The sequence below is a fragment of the Pseudophryne corroboree genome, chromosome 1 (assembly GCF_028390025.1).
Source record: "Pseudophryne corroboree isolate aPseCor3 chromosome 1, aPseCor3.hap2, whole genome shotgun sequence".
NCBI classification, from domain to species: domain Eukaryota; kingdom Metazoa; phylum Chordata; class Amphibia; order Anura; family Myobatrachidae; genus Pseudophryne; species Pseudophryne corroboree.
This window is the reverse complement of record NC_086444.1, coordinates 278,394,132-278,414,835: the sequence shown is the minus strand read 5'-3', so window position 1 is coordinate 278,414,835 and position 20,704 is coordinate 278,394,132. Positions and strand designations below refer to the sequence as shown.

The following is a 20,704-nucleotide window of genomic DNA, read 5'->3' as shown; positions in this document are numbered from 1 at the left end:
AAATAATATTGTGAGGTGTGAGGTATTCAGAATAGACTGAAAATGAGTGTAAATTATGGTTTTTGAGGTTAATAATACTTTGGGATCAAAATGACCCCCAAATTCTATGATTTAAGCTGTTTTTTAGTGTTTTTTGAAAAAAACACCCGAATCCAAAACACACCCGAATCCGACAAAAAAAATTCGGTGAGGTTTTGCCAAAACGCGTTCGAACCCAAAACACGGCCGCGGAACCGAACCCAAAACCAAAACACAAAACCCGAAAAATTTCAGGCGCTCATCTCTAGTAAATACTGGCTGCTTTATTTTTACACTGCAATTTAGATTTCAGTTTAAAAACACCCCACCCAAATCTAACTCTCTCTGCAAATGTTATATCTGCCCCCCACCCCCTGCAGTGCACATGGTTTTGCAAAACTGCTAACAAATTTGCTGCTGCGATTAACTCTGAATTACCCCCAGTGTGGGGAGGAGAGGAAAGGACTGCCCAGCTGCTCAGGGAGCGCTGGGCACGCCCCCAAAATAACGAAAAACAGGGGTCGTAGCATGATGCCCAGCCCCTTCTACAGAGGTCCCGACCCTTTTTGCTAGGCCCGCCCCTTTCCGCCCGCTGTCGCGCCTTTGGTGCGGCAAGTCCCTCGCTGATTATTACAGAAGTTGGGAGGTATGCATTCATCTCAACATCACCATGAATTTGTTAATCCCTACAGTACACATTACCTGCATATTTGACCTAATTCAGATGCGGTCGCAAAGCAGCTGTGTGCATGTGCAGCATTTTAAATTGTGATGGCGGTCGCAGTGAGGAATTAGTTAGTTATTAAATTAGGAATTAAATTAGTTATTTATGAAGCAGTGTAAAGAGTGAAGAAGTGAGCCAGTTTAGATGTTGCCCATGGCAACCAATCAGTGTTGAGGTTACATTTATCAAGTGTTTTCTAATAAATTATACGTAGCACCGGATTGGTTGCCATGGGCAACTTCTCCACTGGCTCACTTCTCAATATTTTTCACTGCTTCCTGAATAGACCCCAAAGTGAGTGATGGTTGTCAGCATTTGAGGGTGGTAACAGGGAGTTGCTGTGTAAGCACAGACGTGTCATGGACGCGTTTTCTAGTTGCAATCTTACTTGCTTCTGGAAAGCCCCAAAGAACATCCAAAGAGAGCAGCTCAGCCTCCGCGTCTTCAGAAGCACTCAGAATCTGCATGACGACCTGATTTGCGACGACTGTACTGATGTTTCTGCAATGGTACGCCATCAGGTGGAAATGATGAGACAGCAGTGGTCGTCCTTATGCTCAGGTTAGCTTCTGGCCATCTCCTATATAATTTCCCAGGTCTGTCACTCTGTGACTGTGTGGCTAACGCTGTGCGTGGCTAGGAGCTCTCATTGGATTAGCAGCAGGTCTATCACACCCAGTCCACAGCTGATTGGGTGAGAAACGCCCTCCCACACAGGTTACATCCAATGAGAGGCTCTGCCCTTTGGGTGCTGTGTGTTCCCAGAGCAGGATTAACAATGGGGCTGATGGAGCTGCAGCTCCAGGTTCACACCCCAAAATAGTCCCACTGCATCTGCAGCAACATACCCTCCAACAATTTACACATAAAAATCGCTACTAATCTGAAAAGGGGGCGTGGCCACGGGTACATTGACACGGCCACACCCCTTTTACTATACTTTCAATGGAAGTTTGGAGAACCAAAAATCAGTACAGATAATAAAAAAAAAGTACTGTACCTGCCAAAAAGGTACAGCTGGAGGGTATGCCACTGCATCTGCAGCAAGTCTGCACTGTAGATAGGGGGGGGGAATCCTTTTACTTCAGCGTCCTATGCAGAGTTGCCTACCCTCCCTCATTCTGCAGGAGACTCCCTGAAATAGCAGCAATCTCCCTGACTCCCTGAATAGACCAGCAATCTCCCGGATTTTACCTTACCCCCATTATATAGCTGTTACATTCTTGGGGAAAAGATAAATTAGAGATATATACATTCAAATGGGATCATCAGTGCCATTTCCTTGTATTGGTTATAAGGCACAATGAACCCTATGGCTACATTCATTTTAAATAAGGTCTCTCATGGCCACTTACAGTATACTAACTTTGGGGCTCATTTACCTTTTGATGTAAGTCATTTTCATGACACGCCTCTAAGATGTAGCAGTACACGTCCGCGCTTATAGCTGTTAAATTCACAATCTCCCTGAAATGCTTTTTCAAAAGTAGGCAAGTATGGTCCTATGTCCTGCTGACAGTCCGCCTGCTGCCTCCAGCATCAACAATCCCCACTCCCTAGCCGCCGCACAGGTGGAACAAAAGCTGCTGCGGCCACCGGCATAGATTTGTATGAAAGCGGTGCAGCGGAAGCCTTTCATAGTCCTCCCTGCGCCGCATACTCTCTGAGCCACGGAGCCTCCTCTGTGCGTGATGTCACAGAAGTGCCTCCCCGCCACAGCCGCGCCCAGATCCCCAGAGGCCCTAACTCCACAACATAGCACCTGGCCTGCCGGCCTAAGATCGCCGATTTGGCTAATGTAACGGAAAGAGTGGTATCGCGGTGGGTAATGTCTGGACGCTGAATCAATGTAAAAGGTGACTATGCTGTGCAGTGCAGTGGGTGACACTGCACAACACTCTCACCTTTTACATTGATTCAGTGAGTCAGTCAGTTCTACCAGCCAGTCAGTATTGTTAGCGCTGGTGTCCCAACGTGCCGCATTACAGAGAAGTAGACGCACTAAATAAACTACAGCTCCCAGCAGCCCTTAGTGCAGGAGCATTCCGGCGCTAAGGGCTGCTGGGAGCTGTAGTTTATTGAGTGCATCTTCCCCACTGCCAAAGGGAGGACAGCAGCTTAGCTGCTTCCAGGAGGAGAAGCAGGAGAAACATTACCCGCCCCTCCCCCACTCGCAGTACCTCCGGGCCCCATCCGTGGCACCCCCACACCCACCCTCCTCCACCCGCGGTAGGTCCGTAACCCCTCCCCCACCCGCAGCACCCCCGCACCCGCTCCTCCCCCACCCGTGGCACCCCCGCAACTGCTCCTCCCCCACCCACAGTGGCTCCGGACCCCCTCCCCCACCCGTGGCACCCACGCACCTGCCCCTCTCCCACCTGCGACACCCCCCGGACCCCTCCCCATTCGCATCTCCCCCGCACCCGCCACTCCCTCAACCATAGTACCAACTACTGTAGGTGATTCATCAGGCCCTGCGTGCTCTGTTCACGCCATTGCAAGGGGCTACGACCCCTTAACCATTGCACACCCTTTGTGCAATATTTAACCACTCACACAATTATGATTGGAGGTAATACTCCATATAATAAAAATATTGCACACCACAAGGGCGTGCAAGGGTTAAGGGGGCATAGACCCTTACGACGGTGTGAAGAGCCGGTGATGAATCACCTAGTATTAGCATATACTCGCAATTGCAAATGGCAAAAGATAGCAACAGCAATCGCTAGAACAGCCACATCTGAATCAGGTCCATTATGCAAAAGGAAGATAGTTAAGAGACTTCATTGCAAGGCTAGGAAAGCTCTATCTCTATCTCTGCTGAAAATAGCTTTTTGCACCGGAGATGGGGTTTATTCCTATTTATTAAAGACTACCACTGCTGTCCTGTTATCACTATTGTCATCTCAGGATCCTGATATATAGAGATTAGGACAGGAAAATACACAAAATATAGTATTTTTTTTCTTAGATAAACAAAATAAATATATATTTTTTCCATCCTCTACTCATTTTCCCAGTGCAGTGTGCATGTGTAACCCAGGTCATGCATGTGCAGGCAGGACTGGACTCTCCACTTTCCACTGCAAACTAGTATCACCAGGTAACTCTGAGGGGGTAATTCCGAGTTGATCGCAGCATCAAGTTTGTTAGCAGTTGGGCAAAACCATTTGCACTGCAGGTGTGGCAGATATAACATTTGCAGAGAGAGTTAAGGGCCCTACTCACTTGGCGATGTGCCGCCGAGGTGCCCGACGGCCGATACGGCCGACGAGCAACCCGGCGGCGGGGGGGCAGTGACGGGGGGAGTGAAGTTTCTTCACTCCCCCCGTCACCCGGCTGCATTGAAGTGCAGGCAAATATGGACGAGATCGTCCATATTGGCCTGCATGCACAGCCGACGGGAGACCAGCGACGAACGAGCGCGGGGACGCGCATCGTTCATCGCTTAAGTCTCCACACTGAAAGATATGAACGAGTTCTCGTTCATTTATGAACGAGATCGTTCATATCTTTCAGAATATCGCCAAGTGTGTAGGGCCTATTAGATTTGGGTGGGGTGTGTTCAAACTGAAAACTAAATTGCAGTGTACAAATAAAGCAGCACAGAAACAAAATAACCCACCCAAATCTAACTCTCTCTGCAAATGTTATATCTGCCTCCCTACAGTGCACATGGGCCCTCATTCCGAGTTGTTCGCTCGCTAGCTGCTTTTAGCAGCTTTGCACACGCTAAGCCTCAGCCTACTGGGAGTGAATCTTAGCTTTGCAGAATTGCGAACGAAAGATTCGCATAATTGCGAATAGAAATTTCTTTGCAGTTTCTGAGTAGCTCGGGACTTACTCTGCCACTGCGATCAGTTCAGTCAGTTTCGTTCCTGGTTTGACGTCACAAACACACCCAGCGTTCGCCCAGACAGTCCCCCGTTTCTTCAGACACTCCCGCGTTTTTCCCAGAAACGCCAGCGTTTTTTCGCACACTCCCATAAAACGGCCAGTTTCCGCCCAGAAACACCCACTTCCTGTCAATCACACTCCGATCACCAGAACGATGAAAAATCCTCGTTATGCCGTGAGTAAAATACCTAACTTTTGAGTAAAATAACTAAGCTCATGCGCTCTGTGAACCTTGCGCATGCGCAGTAAGCGACTAATCGCAATATAGAGAAAATCGGCAACGAGCGAACAACTCGGAATGACCACCATGGTTTTACCCAACTGCTAACAAACTTGATGCTGCGATCAACTCGGAATTACCCCCTCAGTCAGCTGCGCTTGCAATTTTGTATAAGCAAATAAGACCATGATAGATAATCTTCCCTATCATCCATCCTTGATAAACAGACCCTTTAAGCTGATCTTTTAATTTCTGAATGTGAGTTATTTCAGTTTCATAAGCTGTCGAAGGTTGGTGTATGACTTGAGTGCAGTGCAACAAGCAGCAGTATTTATTTACCTCTCTGCATGAATAGCGGACATCTAGCTACAGAAGCCAAAATTACTGTAGACAAGAACCTTGAACTACAAGATAAATGTTGAGTCACATACAGAATTTAAAGCATTTTAATTCCAAAAATAAAAGCTTGGCAAAGAGAGCCCTTTCAAGTGGCTGATATATTTTCCATAGTATAATTCTACAAGCACCGCAGCTTCTCACATGAAATGATGACATGTAAAGCAGGGGCATAAAAAAGTAAGTTTTATTAGATCTTGTTAATTTTACAGTAAATTCAACATTTGACCTTGGGTACCATTATCCATTTGCATCCATGTAGTTGGCTTTATTAATGACAGTGATGATGGCAGTCTTTACCCATCTGCTTGTGATTAGCATAGACACTCTAGCATAGATTGCCATATAAATGAATTATGGTGTCCTATTAACAAAAAATATCCCTCCATAGCTTTACTGCAGACAGATGTGCTGAATACTTTGCACTGTGCCAGGGATAGGAAAACCTCCTGATACTCTGCTCAACGCTATCTACACACGGCACACATACTAAGTCTATGTACTGAGCCGGTGACGTAGATGACTGTATCAAAGCATTTGAAATTAATCATAAAATTGTACACAAGTATTAAATTAAAAAAGCATCTCCTTGTAAAGAATACATATGAGAATATCACAAACTTGAAGAGCTATTTTTATATATTATACGTTAATTGATATTTCCTAGTTTGAGAATATTTTCTCATGTGTTTGTATACATAGCTTTTCTCAAAACTAACTTGAGAAGTCTGGAAATTCTTAATTTGATGAGAAGAGACTATATCAAAACATTATTCACCTTTTGGGGAGAGTTGTGATGTTTAGATCGCTGCTCCAGATTCCTCAAGATAGGAATGTACGTTTTTTGAAGATATTTCGAAAAACTATAAAATGCAAAACATCTCTGACTTTTTTTGGGACATCCCGCACTTGTTTTGGCTGTTTGCACTGACAAAGATTTTCAGCAGATATAAATAATATAGAAGAATCAGTTCTCAAAAGTTTTAAAGGTTACTCTTCCTTTCTTTATCAGTATTGTCATCCAGGACAGTCAAAGTAAGAACTCAGCTGTTTTACTAGTTATCTATCCCTTTTTTTCGGTTAATTCAGTAATCTCCTTACTGTAGGTCTCCCTCCTCCACTAAAAAATATTCTAGTAAACAGTCCCGATTGCTGGCAGTGGTATGAGTACTCTAGTCAATTTGATCTGTCTAGGTCCTGTCCGCTTTGGACATGCAATTCAGGTCATACAGTATATGCACATTGTGCTGAAATCTGTAAATGGGTAAACACTACAAGCTGTCTCTTTATTGAGTGTTATTGTGCAAGATTCATCAACCACAATAACAAAACTCCCCAGTCTTACAGGGCACGCTGATTAAGATGCAGGTGCATGTAGTTTCCTTGGCTCTATAAAAGGGCCTGCATATGCCCAAGCCGGTCACTGTGTTATTGGAGCATTACAGTGCTGTTCAGCTATACAGTACTTAGCCCAAGAGAGATTCATACCTGATCATATTGACTGCTGTTTATCTTACATATCCTTTATCTTCAATAAAACCTGCCTATATGCACCTACAAACCTGTAATGGCATCTTCCATTACACTGCACTGGTTTTGGAAGTTTAGTAGTAGTTTCCATAGAAAGTAAAAAAAAAAAAAAGGATTTTCTATACTGCTCCCTACTGTCACCATCCTAAGATAGTAATAGCGATAAGAGGATTGCTGCAGTAGACAGCAGTTTCTCAGATGAACACACTATTTAGTATAGGGGTTATTTAAGATAAGGGGACAGCCACATATATTACAGATATCTGGAGTGGTCCCTCTATTTTTGTTCACATAAGCAGTCCCCATAGCTTTCTATAGGAAATGTGAGTATAGCCTATTTACCAAACTCCACAAAGATGAGCTTTTCAGAGCTGGCAAACGGTAGTTAATGCCACCTTCCAAGTCATTAGCCGCTGCTTGCTTAGAGTTCTGATGAAAAAGAGCTTTGCTATCTGCACGTGCAGCAGCCTTTAGCTGCCATGAAAAATTCCACTGTAACAGCTTATTTCTGAAGTGCTGTCCCGGGAAGCAAACATTGTTAAATAGCTCAGAATAAACCAGCTACGGTTTTGCTGAAGAGGGATCTTGGGGTCCTTCCAAAACAGCTTATACTGTGCGCATGCATGGTCAAAATCAGGTTAGAACCTGCAAGTAAAGTGACACTCTTCCCTGGGACATTCTCCTATCAGATTTGATGTCCTGGCAAGATTTGGATGAATGGATGTGCAAAATAGTTTCTTGTAGCTGTAATATGTGGATGCTAAACAATGCTAATATTTGGGGCCAAAATGGGAAAAGTCTTAAACAGACCCCAACATTGTAGACCCCAAGATGCAGGTTATTTATTTTAGAAATTCAGTCTCTTCTCTTTATTACAGAAATCACTGTCTTTTCACCAACCCGGTAGATTCATTCTCTCCTACTGTACTTCACTACTTACTCATAAAGTGAATTAGATGCCACCTAAACTTTGGTACTTTAGCCAACCAACTTAATTAAGACTCGGAAGGGTTAGATGGTCTTACTTAGAGGAAATCTGTTGGGAATGGAAAAATATGCCACCTTCTGATGAAAAAAATTAAAGTTGATTAATAGGCAGATCCAATTGCCCTGCCTCAGTGGGTGGACAAATTGGAAACATCCTGTCATTAGGTGATAAAGCTGATTGGTGTGGTCTTCTGTATAGCAATATGTACATACTGTAGCTATCATGGTCATTGGCGACTATACTTTTGGAATTCGATCGGAATTGCTATAGATTTAGTGCCCACCAAAAAAGCAATATATTGGCCATTAGTATGAGAACAAACTATTTTTCCATCAAAAGGACTAAAATATTTCGAGTTATGATACACTCCTAAGCTTACTTATGTAACTGTGACTGTTATTAGTGGCTCCTTTATGTAAAGTGAAATTAATGTTTAGTTGTGCTTTAAAGAAGTTTAATGAGAAAATGAAATGGTCGTGGGGTTTTACAAAAGGCTGGGAAACTCGGTCACACTGAGTAAGAGGTTTACATGAGCTAATACCTGCTGTTTCCATTATATGCTGTCTCAGTGTTATTTTATACAAATGCAAGCAGTATGTTTAAGTTAATCTTTACTGTACATGGCTATTTTTTTCTCACACACTGGCATTGCTGCTCCATATCAATGCGAAATAGTGCATGCACTTAGGGCTGCTTAGAGTTGATGGACTGGGGGCCAAATACAGATTGGAATTCAAAAGGAATGGAGCAATTTTGTTTCCCCAAAATATCCATACTGACACGCACAAAATTTAGAAATTACACTGCTTTTGATAATTATATTTTCTATGGGGGTAATTCAGAGTTGATTGCATCAGCAAATTTGTTAGCAGTTGGTCAAAACCATGAGCACTGCAGGTGTGGCAGATATAACATGTGCAGAGAGAGTTAGATTTGGGTGGGTTATTTTGTTTCTGTGCAGGATAAATACTGGCTGCTTTATTTTTACACTGCAATTTAGATTTCAGATTGAACACACCACACCCAAATCTAACTCTCTCTGCACATGTTATATCTGCCCCCCCCCCTGCAGTGCACATGGGCCCTCATTCCGAGTTGATCATTAGTTGCCGTTGTTTGCTGCGTAGCGATCATTTAAAAAAACTGCGCATGTGTATGCACCGCAATGCACACGAGCGGCGTACGGGTACAAAGAGCAGCGTGGTTTTGCACAGGTTCTAGCGACGCTTTCAGTCGCACTGGCGAACGCAGGGAGATTGACAGGAAATGGGAGTTTCTGGGTGTCAACTGACCATTTTCTGGGAGTGTTTGGAAAAACGCATGCGTGGCCGGGCATTTGCTGGGCGGGTATCTGATGTCGTTACCGCGTCATTCGTCGCAGCAATCATCGCACAGAATAAGTAACTACAGGGCTGGTCTTGTTCTGCACAAAATGTGTTTGCTGCCGATCGGCTACACCAGCGTTCGCACTCCTGCAAAGTGAAAAAACACTCCCCCGTGGGCGGCAACTATTTGTTTGCACGGCTGCTAAAAGTAGCTAGCAAGCAATCAACTCGGAATGAGGGCCATGGTTTTGCCCAACTGCTAACAAATTTGCTGCTGCAATCAGCTCTGATTTACCCCCCTATATTGTGAACATAGGGTGGTATGTTTAGCTGTGCTACTGAAAGGTTGAGAAGTAGATGCAGAATCTGTAAAGTGCTTCTTGCTAACTCCCCCAATGTTCTCATTGGCACAATACGTGATTCCTGCTTCATTTTAACTCAAACCTTATATTCAGTTTTTTAAATTCAGTTTTCAAGAAAAAATATTAATCAAACACATATTTGTTCCTGGCATAATTATTGACACATGAGCTTTGACAGCAGGAGAGAACTAAACACGGTGCTAATTTATATGTTTTGTTTCATCCTCATATATAGTGAAGGTAGTTTGAAATTTCCATACAGTGCTAGTTTTAACCAGTTCCTCTACTGGAATTCTCTATATACAGTATAAGTATAAGGCGCCCATCATTTTATTGTGATCACTTACACTTTAAACTTTAAGCTAGCTTAGCACTACAAATAAAGACATGGACACCAATAGCTAGATTTAAAAGGTCAGATGGTATTTATTGATGGCTGACCAGGACTTTAAACTAGATTTTATATTGGAGGATGGCAAAAGAAAAGGCGCTCCAGTCATCTAATTATACCACCGAAAATTGAGGAGGGGACTACCAAAAACAACCACCTCCTACATGCTTAACCCGCATTGTGCAGGACCCACCACTCTTTCCTCTGGCAAATATGGATGCTCCCCTAGGGGAGCATCCAATTTGTCCAACCGCAGGGTAAGGACATACTCGCCGTCTTTCCAAAAGAGGGTGCCCCACAATGACCACTTAGGCCTTATGACCGCTGGCTGGTAGCGACTTTCCCGCCTATCTGGCTTTTAATAGCCGACAAAGGAAAACACCAGAACACAAAAATTGACATCCGAGAAAAACATGAGGGAGGGCGGGAGGGGCTGTCCAAATGGCAAGAGGAAGTATGAAGCACATGACCCAAGTTTTTATATGCACTGAAGCCTACACCCACAAATACTGATGGACAAGGAAAACAACCTATAGAAAAATCCCAAGGTCCCTTGGAAAAACTACCTAGCAACTGCTTTGTCATAAACAACCAATCACAAAAAATGGGGCTCTTATATGGTCTCGTGCTTATTCAGCCCCCATTTAATCTAATATATGTCTGCAAAAAAAACACCAGAAGAAAGGCGCCCTAATTGAACCTGTGCTGATATGCTGTTTGCTGCTCTCACAAACCAGGGTATTAGCAACCCTGTATAGCACTGAAAAAAGAGACAAAATAGAGAGCGCAAACAGACTTAATTAATAGTATTTATTATACTGATCTATAGAAACCCATAACCACTGGGTATTAAATCAATAAAATCATTAATTATATTGCATATGTGTACATACATTAAAATAAATTTAATAAATGGGATCCTCTAACCTAAAATTCACAAAAAAATGACTGGACACAAAGTTCTCCTTTTGATATGGCAATAAAATGTATCCGATAGTATAAATAAACATAACCGTTTTTTTCCTTTAGCTCCGTAATCCACAGAATAGTTCAAATAGCTAGTGCAAGACTTTGATATATAGTTGCAATTCATTGGAGTGAAAAGTTTTCAAGTCTCTAATAGCAAGTGCACTGCTGTTTGTACGGCTTCCAAGAAGTTAATCTAAATGCAGCGGCTCCGTCACACGCTCTCTACAGATGGAATGAGAGAGATGTTTGGAGTGGTTACGGCTTACCGCTTCCAGGGTGATTCGGACCGGCGGCGCTGGGAGTCTCCTCGCGCTGGCTGGTTACACCGATCACTTGTGGATAAAATGGTTGTTAGCCACGGTCCCGTTTGCAGGAGGACCACTGCTGGTGGCTCCAAAATTGAAGAGAGCGGTGCAATGCAATGCAGAGCCGTAAATGTATGTGTCCATGGAAAAGGCAGGAGTCCCACAGCCTATATTCTGACGCGTTTCTCGACCAAAGGCATCGGTTGTTTCTTCAGAGGGGAAAAGAAGTATTCTCTAATATATGTCTGGCCAACCTTACTGCAAAGTACTTCTTTTCGCTACTGTCTAGATCCCTTCCACCTATCATCTAAATAAACTACCAACTAATCAGCTCCTAACTGTCATTTTTCAAATATAGCCTGTAACATGGCAGTTAGGGGCTGATTGGCTGATATTTTATCCCTCTCCACTATCACTCTCCAAAGCTTAGTACATCTCTCCCAATGTTAAAGCTGCACTCCCAGAAATCTGTGGGAGTTATTTATTCTACCATTTTTTAAAGCAGATGGGAGTGTCAGCAGAAAGACCAATCAGAAGCTGAAAACTCCTTGATGCCTCACAAATTGTGGCTACTGATTGATGTCCTGGTCCCCCCTCACCACCGCAGCATCGTATCGCCCTGGTTTTCTTATAGAGTTATGAGACAAACCACAGATACTCAAGAAGAAATTGTCGCATACTGTAGAGATGAGTTTAGCGAGTTGCACCGAGCAGAATGAATGGCACAGCAGTGATTCAGTAATGTTTTCCATATATTCAGAAGTTAAAAACGTTATAAACATTTGTTATCCACAATATTAGTCACAGATTGTACCTTAACAGGTTTGCAAATAGGACATTTGGTGCAGGCTTGGAGTGTCCTTTAAAGGCATGAGGACTTTAGAGGTCTCTTCAGCATGTTGGATACAATAAAATGTGTCTTCCAAATTCACAGACATAATTTACATACTTGAAACTTTGGTCAGTGCTACATAAAATGTATTCTATTCAACCCTGGAGTGGGATCTTGTATGTTTATTTACAGCTGTGTCCTGCACACCCCGATGTGAACGTTCGTCTATTGTATTAGTTGCTGTTTATGCTTGATTGCATTTGGCTTTTTTTTGTAATCTTGTGTTAAGCTAATTCTAAAGCTGGTTACATACCTTTTTGATCACTCTCCTGATCAGGTACACGTTCCCGATCAGCCAAGTGCTGTGTCCACAGCATGACCTCCTGTACGTTGCGTCTGAGCTCCGTACTTATTATTCTTGAAATAGCTCAGTGTGTATGGGCTGCTATAGGATCTCGAGGTTGGCTGGACAAATATTAAACAGCACATAAGATGCAACTTCCTAAAGGCTGATGCTCCTGCAATGGACCTACATATACACCTCCTATACATTCATCTGCTTGATCACCAGATATCGGGTAATGAGGCCATGGATTGTATAGGTGTGTACCCAACTTAAGGCTGTAAACAGAGGATTGTTCTAACACCACCTACTGGGCGGGATGTATTAAAATACATCGCTGCCCACCGCAGCAATGCTAATCGCATATGTACTTACATATGTCATTAACATCGCAATGCGTTGACAGAGGCCCCACGTGATACATGTGAAAAGGTGCGCGGGGGGTCTCCGTCACCTCCCAGGGGTCTCTGTCAACTCCCAGCCTCGGAAGGTGACATCAGCAGTCAGTCCCATGCTCCTCCTCCTCCCTGCAGCCAGAAGGACCTTTGGCTGTGTTGCTGGCGGAGGAGGAGTTTGGATTCCAAGACCACGGGCTGCCTGCATGCAGGTATGCTGGAGGGGGCGGTGTGAGCGGTGCGGGGCGGCGGGATGCGGTAAGAAGCTCATAGTTTTCTATAGGGTATCGCCATAAAAAGATGGCAATACCCTTCGTATCGTTAAGCGGGCAGCCAGGTGTTTTGCCGGTTTTTTTCTTTAGTACATCCCGCCCAATGTCTTGTTACTTACACACAGACATCACTGAGTAGACACAAAGAAACATCAATCTGACACCCTCAGAGTGTGCTGTAGGTTGTCTGGAGGGGATCAGTATGAAATACCTACAGTCAAAATCCCGATGGTCAAAATCCCGACAACGTCAAAATACCGACATTTAAAATGCCGACAGGTCAAAAAGTTGACAAGATGTTTTCATTGTTTTTTGTGTGTGTATGTCAATATAGGTCGACATGGACACAATATAAGTGTGGACACCATATAAGTGCACCGTGACCGCTCGCCATGCTTCGGGCACGGTGCCTCGCTGCGCTCTGCACACTATTATATTCCCTCTCCAGGTCCACTGGGATGGTAAAGTATGAACAATTTGGTTTCAATGAAAAAATAATGAAAAACCCATGTTGACTTTTTGACCTGTAGACATTTTAAATGTCGGTGTTATGACCTTGTTGGTATTTTAAATGTCTGTATTTTTACCATGTCAGGATTTTGACCGTCGGTCAGTGGTTGTCGGTATTTTGACCGTTGGGATTTTGACTGTAGGTAAATTGACCGCATCCCGTCTGGAGCAATCTACCATCTACAAGAGTAAAATTTATAATAAAAAACAAACAAAAAAACATTTATTATAGGCTTAGTGGACTCTGTAGCATGCTCATTTTATTCTCTTAACTGTACTAATTCAGTTAATTCTGCCTTCTTGCTTTGCCAGGAACCCAGATGGTGACGTCAGTCCCTGGTGTTACATAGCTGAGCATGAGGATGGCGTGTACTGGAAATACTGTGACATTCCGACCTGCAGAAGTAAGGCTGGAGGAATCTTCCTCATAATCCTGTTTTTTGTTTGAGATTTGGGAATTGTGCTTGGTCATTTATTTTATGTGTAGTACAAGTGTTTTGCTTAATACCCATAATACAGCATTTAAAATGTATTCAGAGCTATTACATCATTGTTTTTTATTTATGTGGTTAGCAAATCCAGGAGCATTCTGGGAATATATAGTGAGATCTTTCAGCAGGGCAGAAGAAGGATGTCAAGAAATAGCTTTAATAATGTCATCTTGGAGTTTAGGCCCATAGCCCCTTCACACAGGTGTATTTACACCTGTGTGTGTGTGTATTGCTGAATAAACCATTACTGTACAGTATGCAAAATTGACGTTAGACAAAGCTGACCTGATACACCTTTCTTCAGGCTGTTATAGGATTCAGACAACAAACAGTAGTTTCAGTATTAAAACCAATATTATTGTCTGGTTAGGAAGCTAAATAGTTCCACTCAGGGCCATAATGAGGGATGTGCAACTGGTGCCACCACACTAAGGCTGAGATGGTGGCACAGTCTCTACCCTATTGACAACCTGGAGGCAGCCTGCCACCCCTTTCTAACCTAGCGGCATCCAGCATTAGGTTTTCCCATACCTCCTAACATTAGGCACAGGGAAAGCGGGACATTTGCACGGCGTAGCAGCCCCGGATTTGAAAAGGGGCATGGGTTTGCTGGCATGCTCCCTCTCCCCCTGACTCCAGTGAGTAGACACTGTGCACATGTCTGGTGCTGTCTGCAGTCCAAGTTGGAAATACACCTGTACTTACTCTGTGAGCCGCTGGCATGCCCCCCTCCCTCTGACTCCAGTGAATAGACGCTGTGCTCACCGCTGCTCTGCCAAGCAGGGCAGCGATGACAGGAGTCTCCCAACTGCCCCCCCCCCCCTCCCCCCCCCCACGCGGGACACTGCAGCCCGCGGGTGGGACAGCGGGACAGTCCACTCAAAAAAATCCGTATTTCGGAATATTTGGATATGGGATACTCAACCTGTATATATACAGGTTGAGTATCCCATATCCAAATATTTAGAAATACGGAATATTCCGAAATACGTTTTTTTATTAGTGAGAGTGAGATAGTGAAACCTTTGTTTTCTGATGGCTCAATGTACACAAACTTTGTTTAATACACAAAGTTATTACAAATATTGTATTAAATGACCTTCAGGCTGTGTGTATAAGGTGTATATGAAACATAAGTGAATTGTGTGAATGTACACACACTTTGTTTAATGCACAAAGTTATAAAAAATCTTGGCTAAAATTACCTTCAGGCTGTGTGTATAAGGGCCCTCATTCCGAGTTGTTCGCTCTGTAAAAATCTTCGCATCGCAGCGATTTTCCGCTTAATGCGCATGCGCAATGTCCGCACTGCGACTGCGCCAAGTAAATTTGCTATGCACTTAGTAATTTTACTCACGGCTTTTTCATCGTTCAGGCGATCGTAATGTGATTGACAGGAAATGGGTGTTACTGGGCGGAAACAGGCCGTTTTATGGGCGTGTGGGAAAAAACGCTACCGTTTCCGGAAAAAACGCAGGAGTGGCCGGAGAAACGGAGGAGTGTCTGGGCGAACGCTGGGTGTGTTTGTGACGTCAAACCAGGAACGACAAGCACTGAACTGATCGCAGATGCCGAGTAAGTATGGAGCTACTCAGAAACTGCTACGAGGTGTGTAATCGCAATATTGCGAATACATCGGTCGCAATTTTAAGATGCTAAGATTCACTCCCAGTAGGCGGCGGCTTAGCATGAGCAAATCTGCTAAAATCCGCTTGCGAGCGAACAACTCGGAATGACCTCCAAGGTGTATATGAATCATAAATGCATTCTGTGCTTAGTCTTGGGTCCCATCGCCATGATATCTCATTATGGTATGCAATTATTCCAAAATACGGAAAAATCCCATATCCAAAATACTTCTGGTCCCAAGCATTTTGGTATACGGGATACTCAACCTGTGTGTGTGTATATATATATATATATATATATATATATATATATACATACTTACATACATACATTTTGACACATGATGCAAACCATGCCTTAGTGCACAGGTTCTCAAACTCGGTCCTCAGGACCCCACACGGTGCATGTTTTGCAGGTCTCCTCACAGAATCACAAGTGAAATAATTAACTCCACCTGCGGACCTTTTAAAATGTGTCAGTGATTAATTAATACACCTGTGCACTTGCTGGGTTACCTGCAAAACATGCACTGTGTGGGGTCCTGAGGACCGAGTTTGAGAACCACTGCCTTAGTGTATTGTAGCAGGAGCATGCGATTGCAGCAAGCAACAGAGAGATGCACCCATAGTAGAGGGGAGTGATGCTTCAGCTACCTGGCACAGAGAGAGGAGGACCTGGTGGGGGTGCTATAGCAGGGTAGTTGGAAGATAAGCTCCCGCTACCTGTAGTGTATGTGCTGTGCAGCCGGCAGCAGTAGCAGGAAGTGGGTGGCTGCACAAGAAAGAAACAAGAAACACTGCCTCCCTCCAGCATCAACATATCAGGACACATCTGTATAAATATATATATATATATATATATATATATATATGCAGACAGAGACACATACACACACACACACACACACACACACACACACACACACACACACACACACACACACACTGTATTTGCTCCTGTATACAAATACCTTATGTCCCATGGAATTATGATGTAAGTAAGGAAGGACCAATGAAGGCAACGGAATAATTCCTTGGGATGACATTGAAATTGCCTTTTTTGTATAGTATTTCTCTGACGTCCTAGTGGATGCTGGGGACTCCGTAAGGACCATGGGGATATAGCGGCTCCGCAGGAGACAGGGCACAATAATAAAAGCTTTAGGATCAGGTGGTGTGCACTGGCTCCTCCCCCTATGACCCTCCTCCAAGCCTCAGTTAGATTTTTGTGCCCGGCCGAGAAGGGTGCAATCTAGGTGGCTCTCCTGAGCTGCTTAGAATAAAAGTTTAAGTTAGGTTTTTTTCTTTCAGTGAGACCTGCTGGCAACAGGCTCACTGCTACGAGGGACTTAGGGGAGAGAAGTAAACTCACCTGCATGCAGGATGGATTTGCTTCTTAGGCTACTGGACACCATTAGCTCCAGAGGGAGTCGGAACACAGGTCTCACCCTGGGGTTCGTCCCGGAGCCGTGCCGCCGACCCCCCTTGCAGATGCCGAAGTTGAAGAGGTCCAGAGGTCCAGAAACAGGCGGCAGAAGACTTTCAGTCTTCATAAGGTAGCGCACAGCACTGCAGCTGTGCGCCATTGTTGTCAGCACACTTCACCAACAGTCACCAACTGTCACTGAGGGTGCAGGGCGCTGGGGGGGGTGCCCTGGGCAGCAATGTATAATACCTTTTTATGGCTAAAATACATCACATATAGCCCTTGAGGCTATATGGATGTATTTAACCCCTGCCAGATCTCACAAACTCCGGGAGAAGAGCCCGCCGAAAAGGGGGCGGGGCCTATTCTCCTCAGCACACGGCGCCATTTTCCTGCTCAGCTCTGCTGTGAGGAAGGCTCCCAGGCTCTCCCCTGCACTGCACTACAGAAACAGGGTTAAAACAGAGAGGGGGGGCACTTATTTGGCGATATGATTACATATATAAAAATGCTATAAGGGAAAACACTTGTATAAGGGGTTGTCCCTGTATAATTATAGCGTTTTTGGTGTGTGCTGGCAAACTCTCCCTCTGTCTCCCCAAAGGGCTAGTGGGGTCCTGTCCTCTATCAGAGCATTCCCTGTGTGTGTGCTGTGTGTCGGTACGTGTGTGTCGACATGTAGGAGGACGATGTTGGTGAGGAGGCGGAGCAAATTGCCTGTATTGGTGATGTCACTCTCTAGGGAGTCGACACTGGAATGGATGGCTTATTTAGGAATTACGTGATAATGTCAACACGCTGCAAGGTCGGTTGACGACATGAGACGGCCGGCAAACAAATTAGTACCTGTCCAGGCGTCTCAGACACCGTCAGGGGCTTGTAAAAACGCCCATTTACCTCAGTCGGTTGACACAGACACAGACACTGACTCCAGTGTCGACGGTGAATAAACAAACGTATTTTCCTTTAGGGCCACACGTTTCATGTTAAGGGCAATGAAGGAGGTGTTACATATTTCTGATACTACAAGTACCACAAATAAGTGTATTATGTAGGGTGTGAATAAACTACTTGTAGTTTTTCCTGAATCAGATAAATTAAATGAAGTGTGTGATGATACGTGGGTTTCCTCCGATAGAAAATTATTGGCGGTATACCCTTTCCCGCCAGAAGTTAGGGCGAGTTGGGAAACACACCTTAGGGTGGATAAGGCGCTCACACGCTTATAAAAACAAGGGGCGTTACCGTCTCCAGATACGGCAGCCCTCAAGGAGCCAGCTGATAGGAAGCTGAAAAATATCCTAAAAGTATATACACACATACTGGTGTTATACTACGACCAGCAATCGCCTCAGCCTGGATGTGCAGCGCTGAGGGGGCTTGGTCGGATTTCCTGACTGAAAATATTGATACCCTTGACAGGGACAAGATTTTATTGACTATAGATGCATTTCTATATATGCGAGATGCGCAGAGGGATATTTGCATTCTGGCATCAAGAGTAAATGTGATGTCCATATCTGCCAGACGAAGACACGACAGTGGTCAGGTGATGCAGATTCCAGACGGCACATGGAAGTATTGCCGTATAAAGGGGCGGTCCATCGGACCTGGTGGCCATGGCAACAGCTGAAAAATCCACCTTTTGTTACCCCAAGTCACATCTCAGCAGAAAAGGACACAGTCTTTTCAGTCTCAGTCCTTTCGTCCCCATAAGGGCAGGCGGGCAAAAGGGCCAGTCATATCTGCCCAGGGGTAGAGGAAAGGGAAGAAGACTGCAGCAGGCAGCCCATTCCCAGGAACAGAAGCCCTCCACAGCTTCTGCCAAGTCCGCAGCATGACGCTGGGGCAGTACAAGCGGACTCAGGTGCGGTAGGGGGTCATCTCAAGAGTTTCAGCACGCAGGGGGCTCACTCACAAGTGGACTCCTGGATCCTACACGTAGTATCCCAGGTGTACATTGGAAATTCGAGACGTCTCCCCCTCACAAGTTCCTGAAGTCTGCTTTACCAACGTCTCCCTCCGACAGGGAGGCAGTATTGGGAACAATTCACAGGCTGTATTCCCAGCAGGTGATAATCAAAGTACCCCTTCTACAACAAGGGAAGGGGTATTATTCCACACTATATTGTGGTACTGAAGCCAGACGGCTCGGTGAGATCTGAAATATTTGAACACTTACATACAAGCGTTCAAATCAAGATGGAGTCACTCAGAGTAGTGATAGCGAACCAGGAAGAAGGGGACGATATGGTGTTACTGGATATCAGGGACGCTTACCTACATGTCCAAATTTGCCTTCTCACCAAGGGTACCTCAGGTTCGTGGTACAGAACTGTCACTATCAGTTCAGACGCTGCCGTTTGGATTGTCCACGGCACCCCGGGTCTTTACCAAGGTAATGGCTGAAATGATGATTCTTCTTAAAAGAAATATGGACGCTTTCCTGATAAAGGCAAGGTCCAGAGAACAGTTGGAGGTCGGAGTAGCACTATCTTAAGTAGTTCTACGACAGCACGAGTGGATTCTAAATATTCCAAAATCGCAGTTTTTTCCGACGACACGTCTACTGTTCCTAGGGATGATTCTGGACACAGTCCAGAAAAGGATGTTTTCTCCCGGAGAAGAAAGCCAGGGAGTTATCCGAGCTAGTCAGGAACCTCCTAAAACCAGGAAAAGTATCAGTGCATCATTGCACAAGGATCCTGTGAAAAATGGTGGTTTCTTACAAAGCGATCCCATTCGGTAGATTTCACGCAAGAACCTTTCCGTGGGATCTGCTGGAAAAATGGTCCGGATCGCATCTTCAGATGCATCAGCGGATAACCCTGTCTCCAAGGACAAGGGTGTTTCTTCTGCGGTGGCTGCAGAGTGCTCATCTATGAAAGGGCCGCAGATTCGGCATTCAGGACTGGGTCCTGGTGACCACGGATGCCAGCCTGAGTGGCTGGGGAGCAGTCACACAAGGAAAAAATTTCCAGAGAGTGTGATCAAGTCTGGAGACTTCTCTCCACATAAATATACTGGAGCTAAGGGCAATTTACAATGCTCTAAGCTTAGCAAGACCTCTGCTTCAAGGTCAGCCGGTATTGATCCAGTGGGACAACATCACGGCAGTCGCCCACGTAAACAGGGCGGCACAAGAAGCAGGAGGGAAATGGCAGAAACTACAAGGATTCTTCGCTGGGCGAAAAATCATGTGATAACACTCTCAGCAGTGTTCATTCCGGGAGTGGAAAACTGGGAAGCAGACTTCCTCAGCAGGCATGACCTCTACCCGGGAGAGTGGGGACTTCATCGGGAAGTCTTCCACATGATTGTAAACCGTTGGGAAAAACCAAAGGTGGACATGATGGCGTCCCGCCTGAACAAAAAACTAGACAGATATTGCGCCAGGTCAAGGGACCCTCAGGCAATAGCGGTGGACGCTCTGGTAACACTGTGGGTGTACCAGTCAGAGTATGTGTTCCCTCCTATGCCTCTCATACCAAAAGTACTGAGAATCATAAGAGGGAGATGAGTAAGAACGATACTCGTGGTTCCGGATTGGCCAAGAAGGACTTGGTACCCGAAACTTCAAGAGATGTTCACGGAAGACCCGTGGCCTCTACCTTTAAGAAAGGACCTGCTCCAGCAGGGGCCTTGTCTGTTCCAAGACTTACCGCGGCCGCGTTTGACG

General features: G+C 44.8%; 1 protein-coding gene across 1 annotated transcript in view; it reads left to right on the top strand.

Annotated features, from left to right (window-relative positions):
• Positions 1-20,704, top strand: part of KREMEN1 (kringle containing transmembrane protein 1) — a 252,041-nt gene that overhangs the window by 149,368 nt on the left and 81,969 nt on the right. The window contains exon 3 of the mRNA XM_063964299.1: positions 13,793-13,884. Coding sequence (XP_063820369.1) covers positions 13,793-13,884 — 92 coding nt within the window. The remainder of the gene's footprint in view (positions 1-13,792; positions 13,885-20,704) is intronic.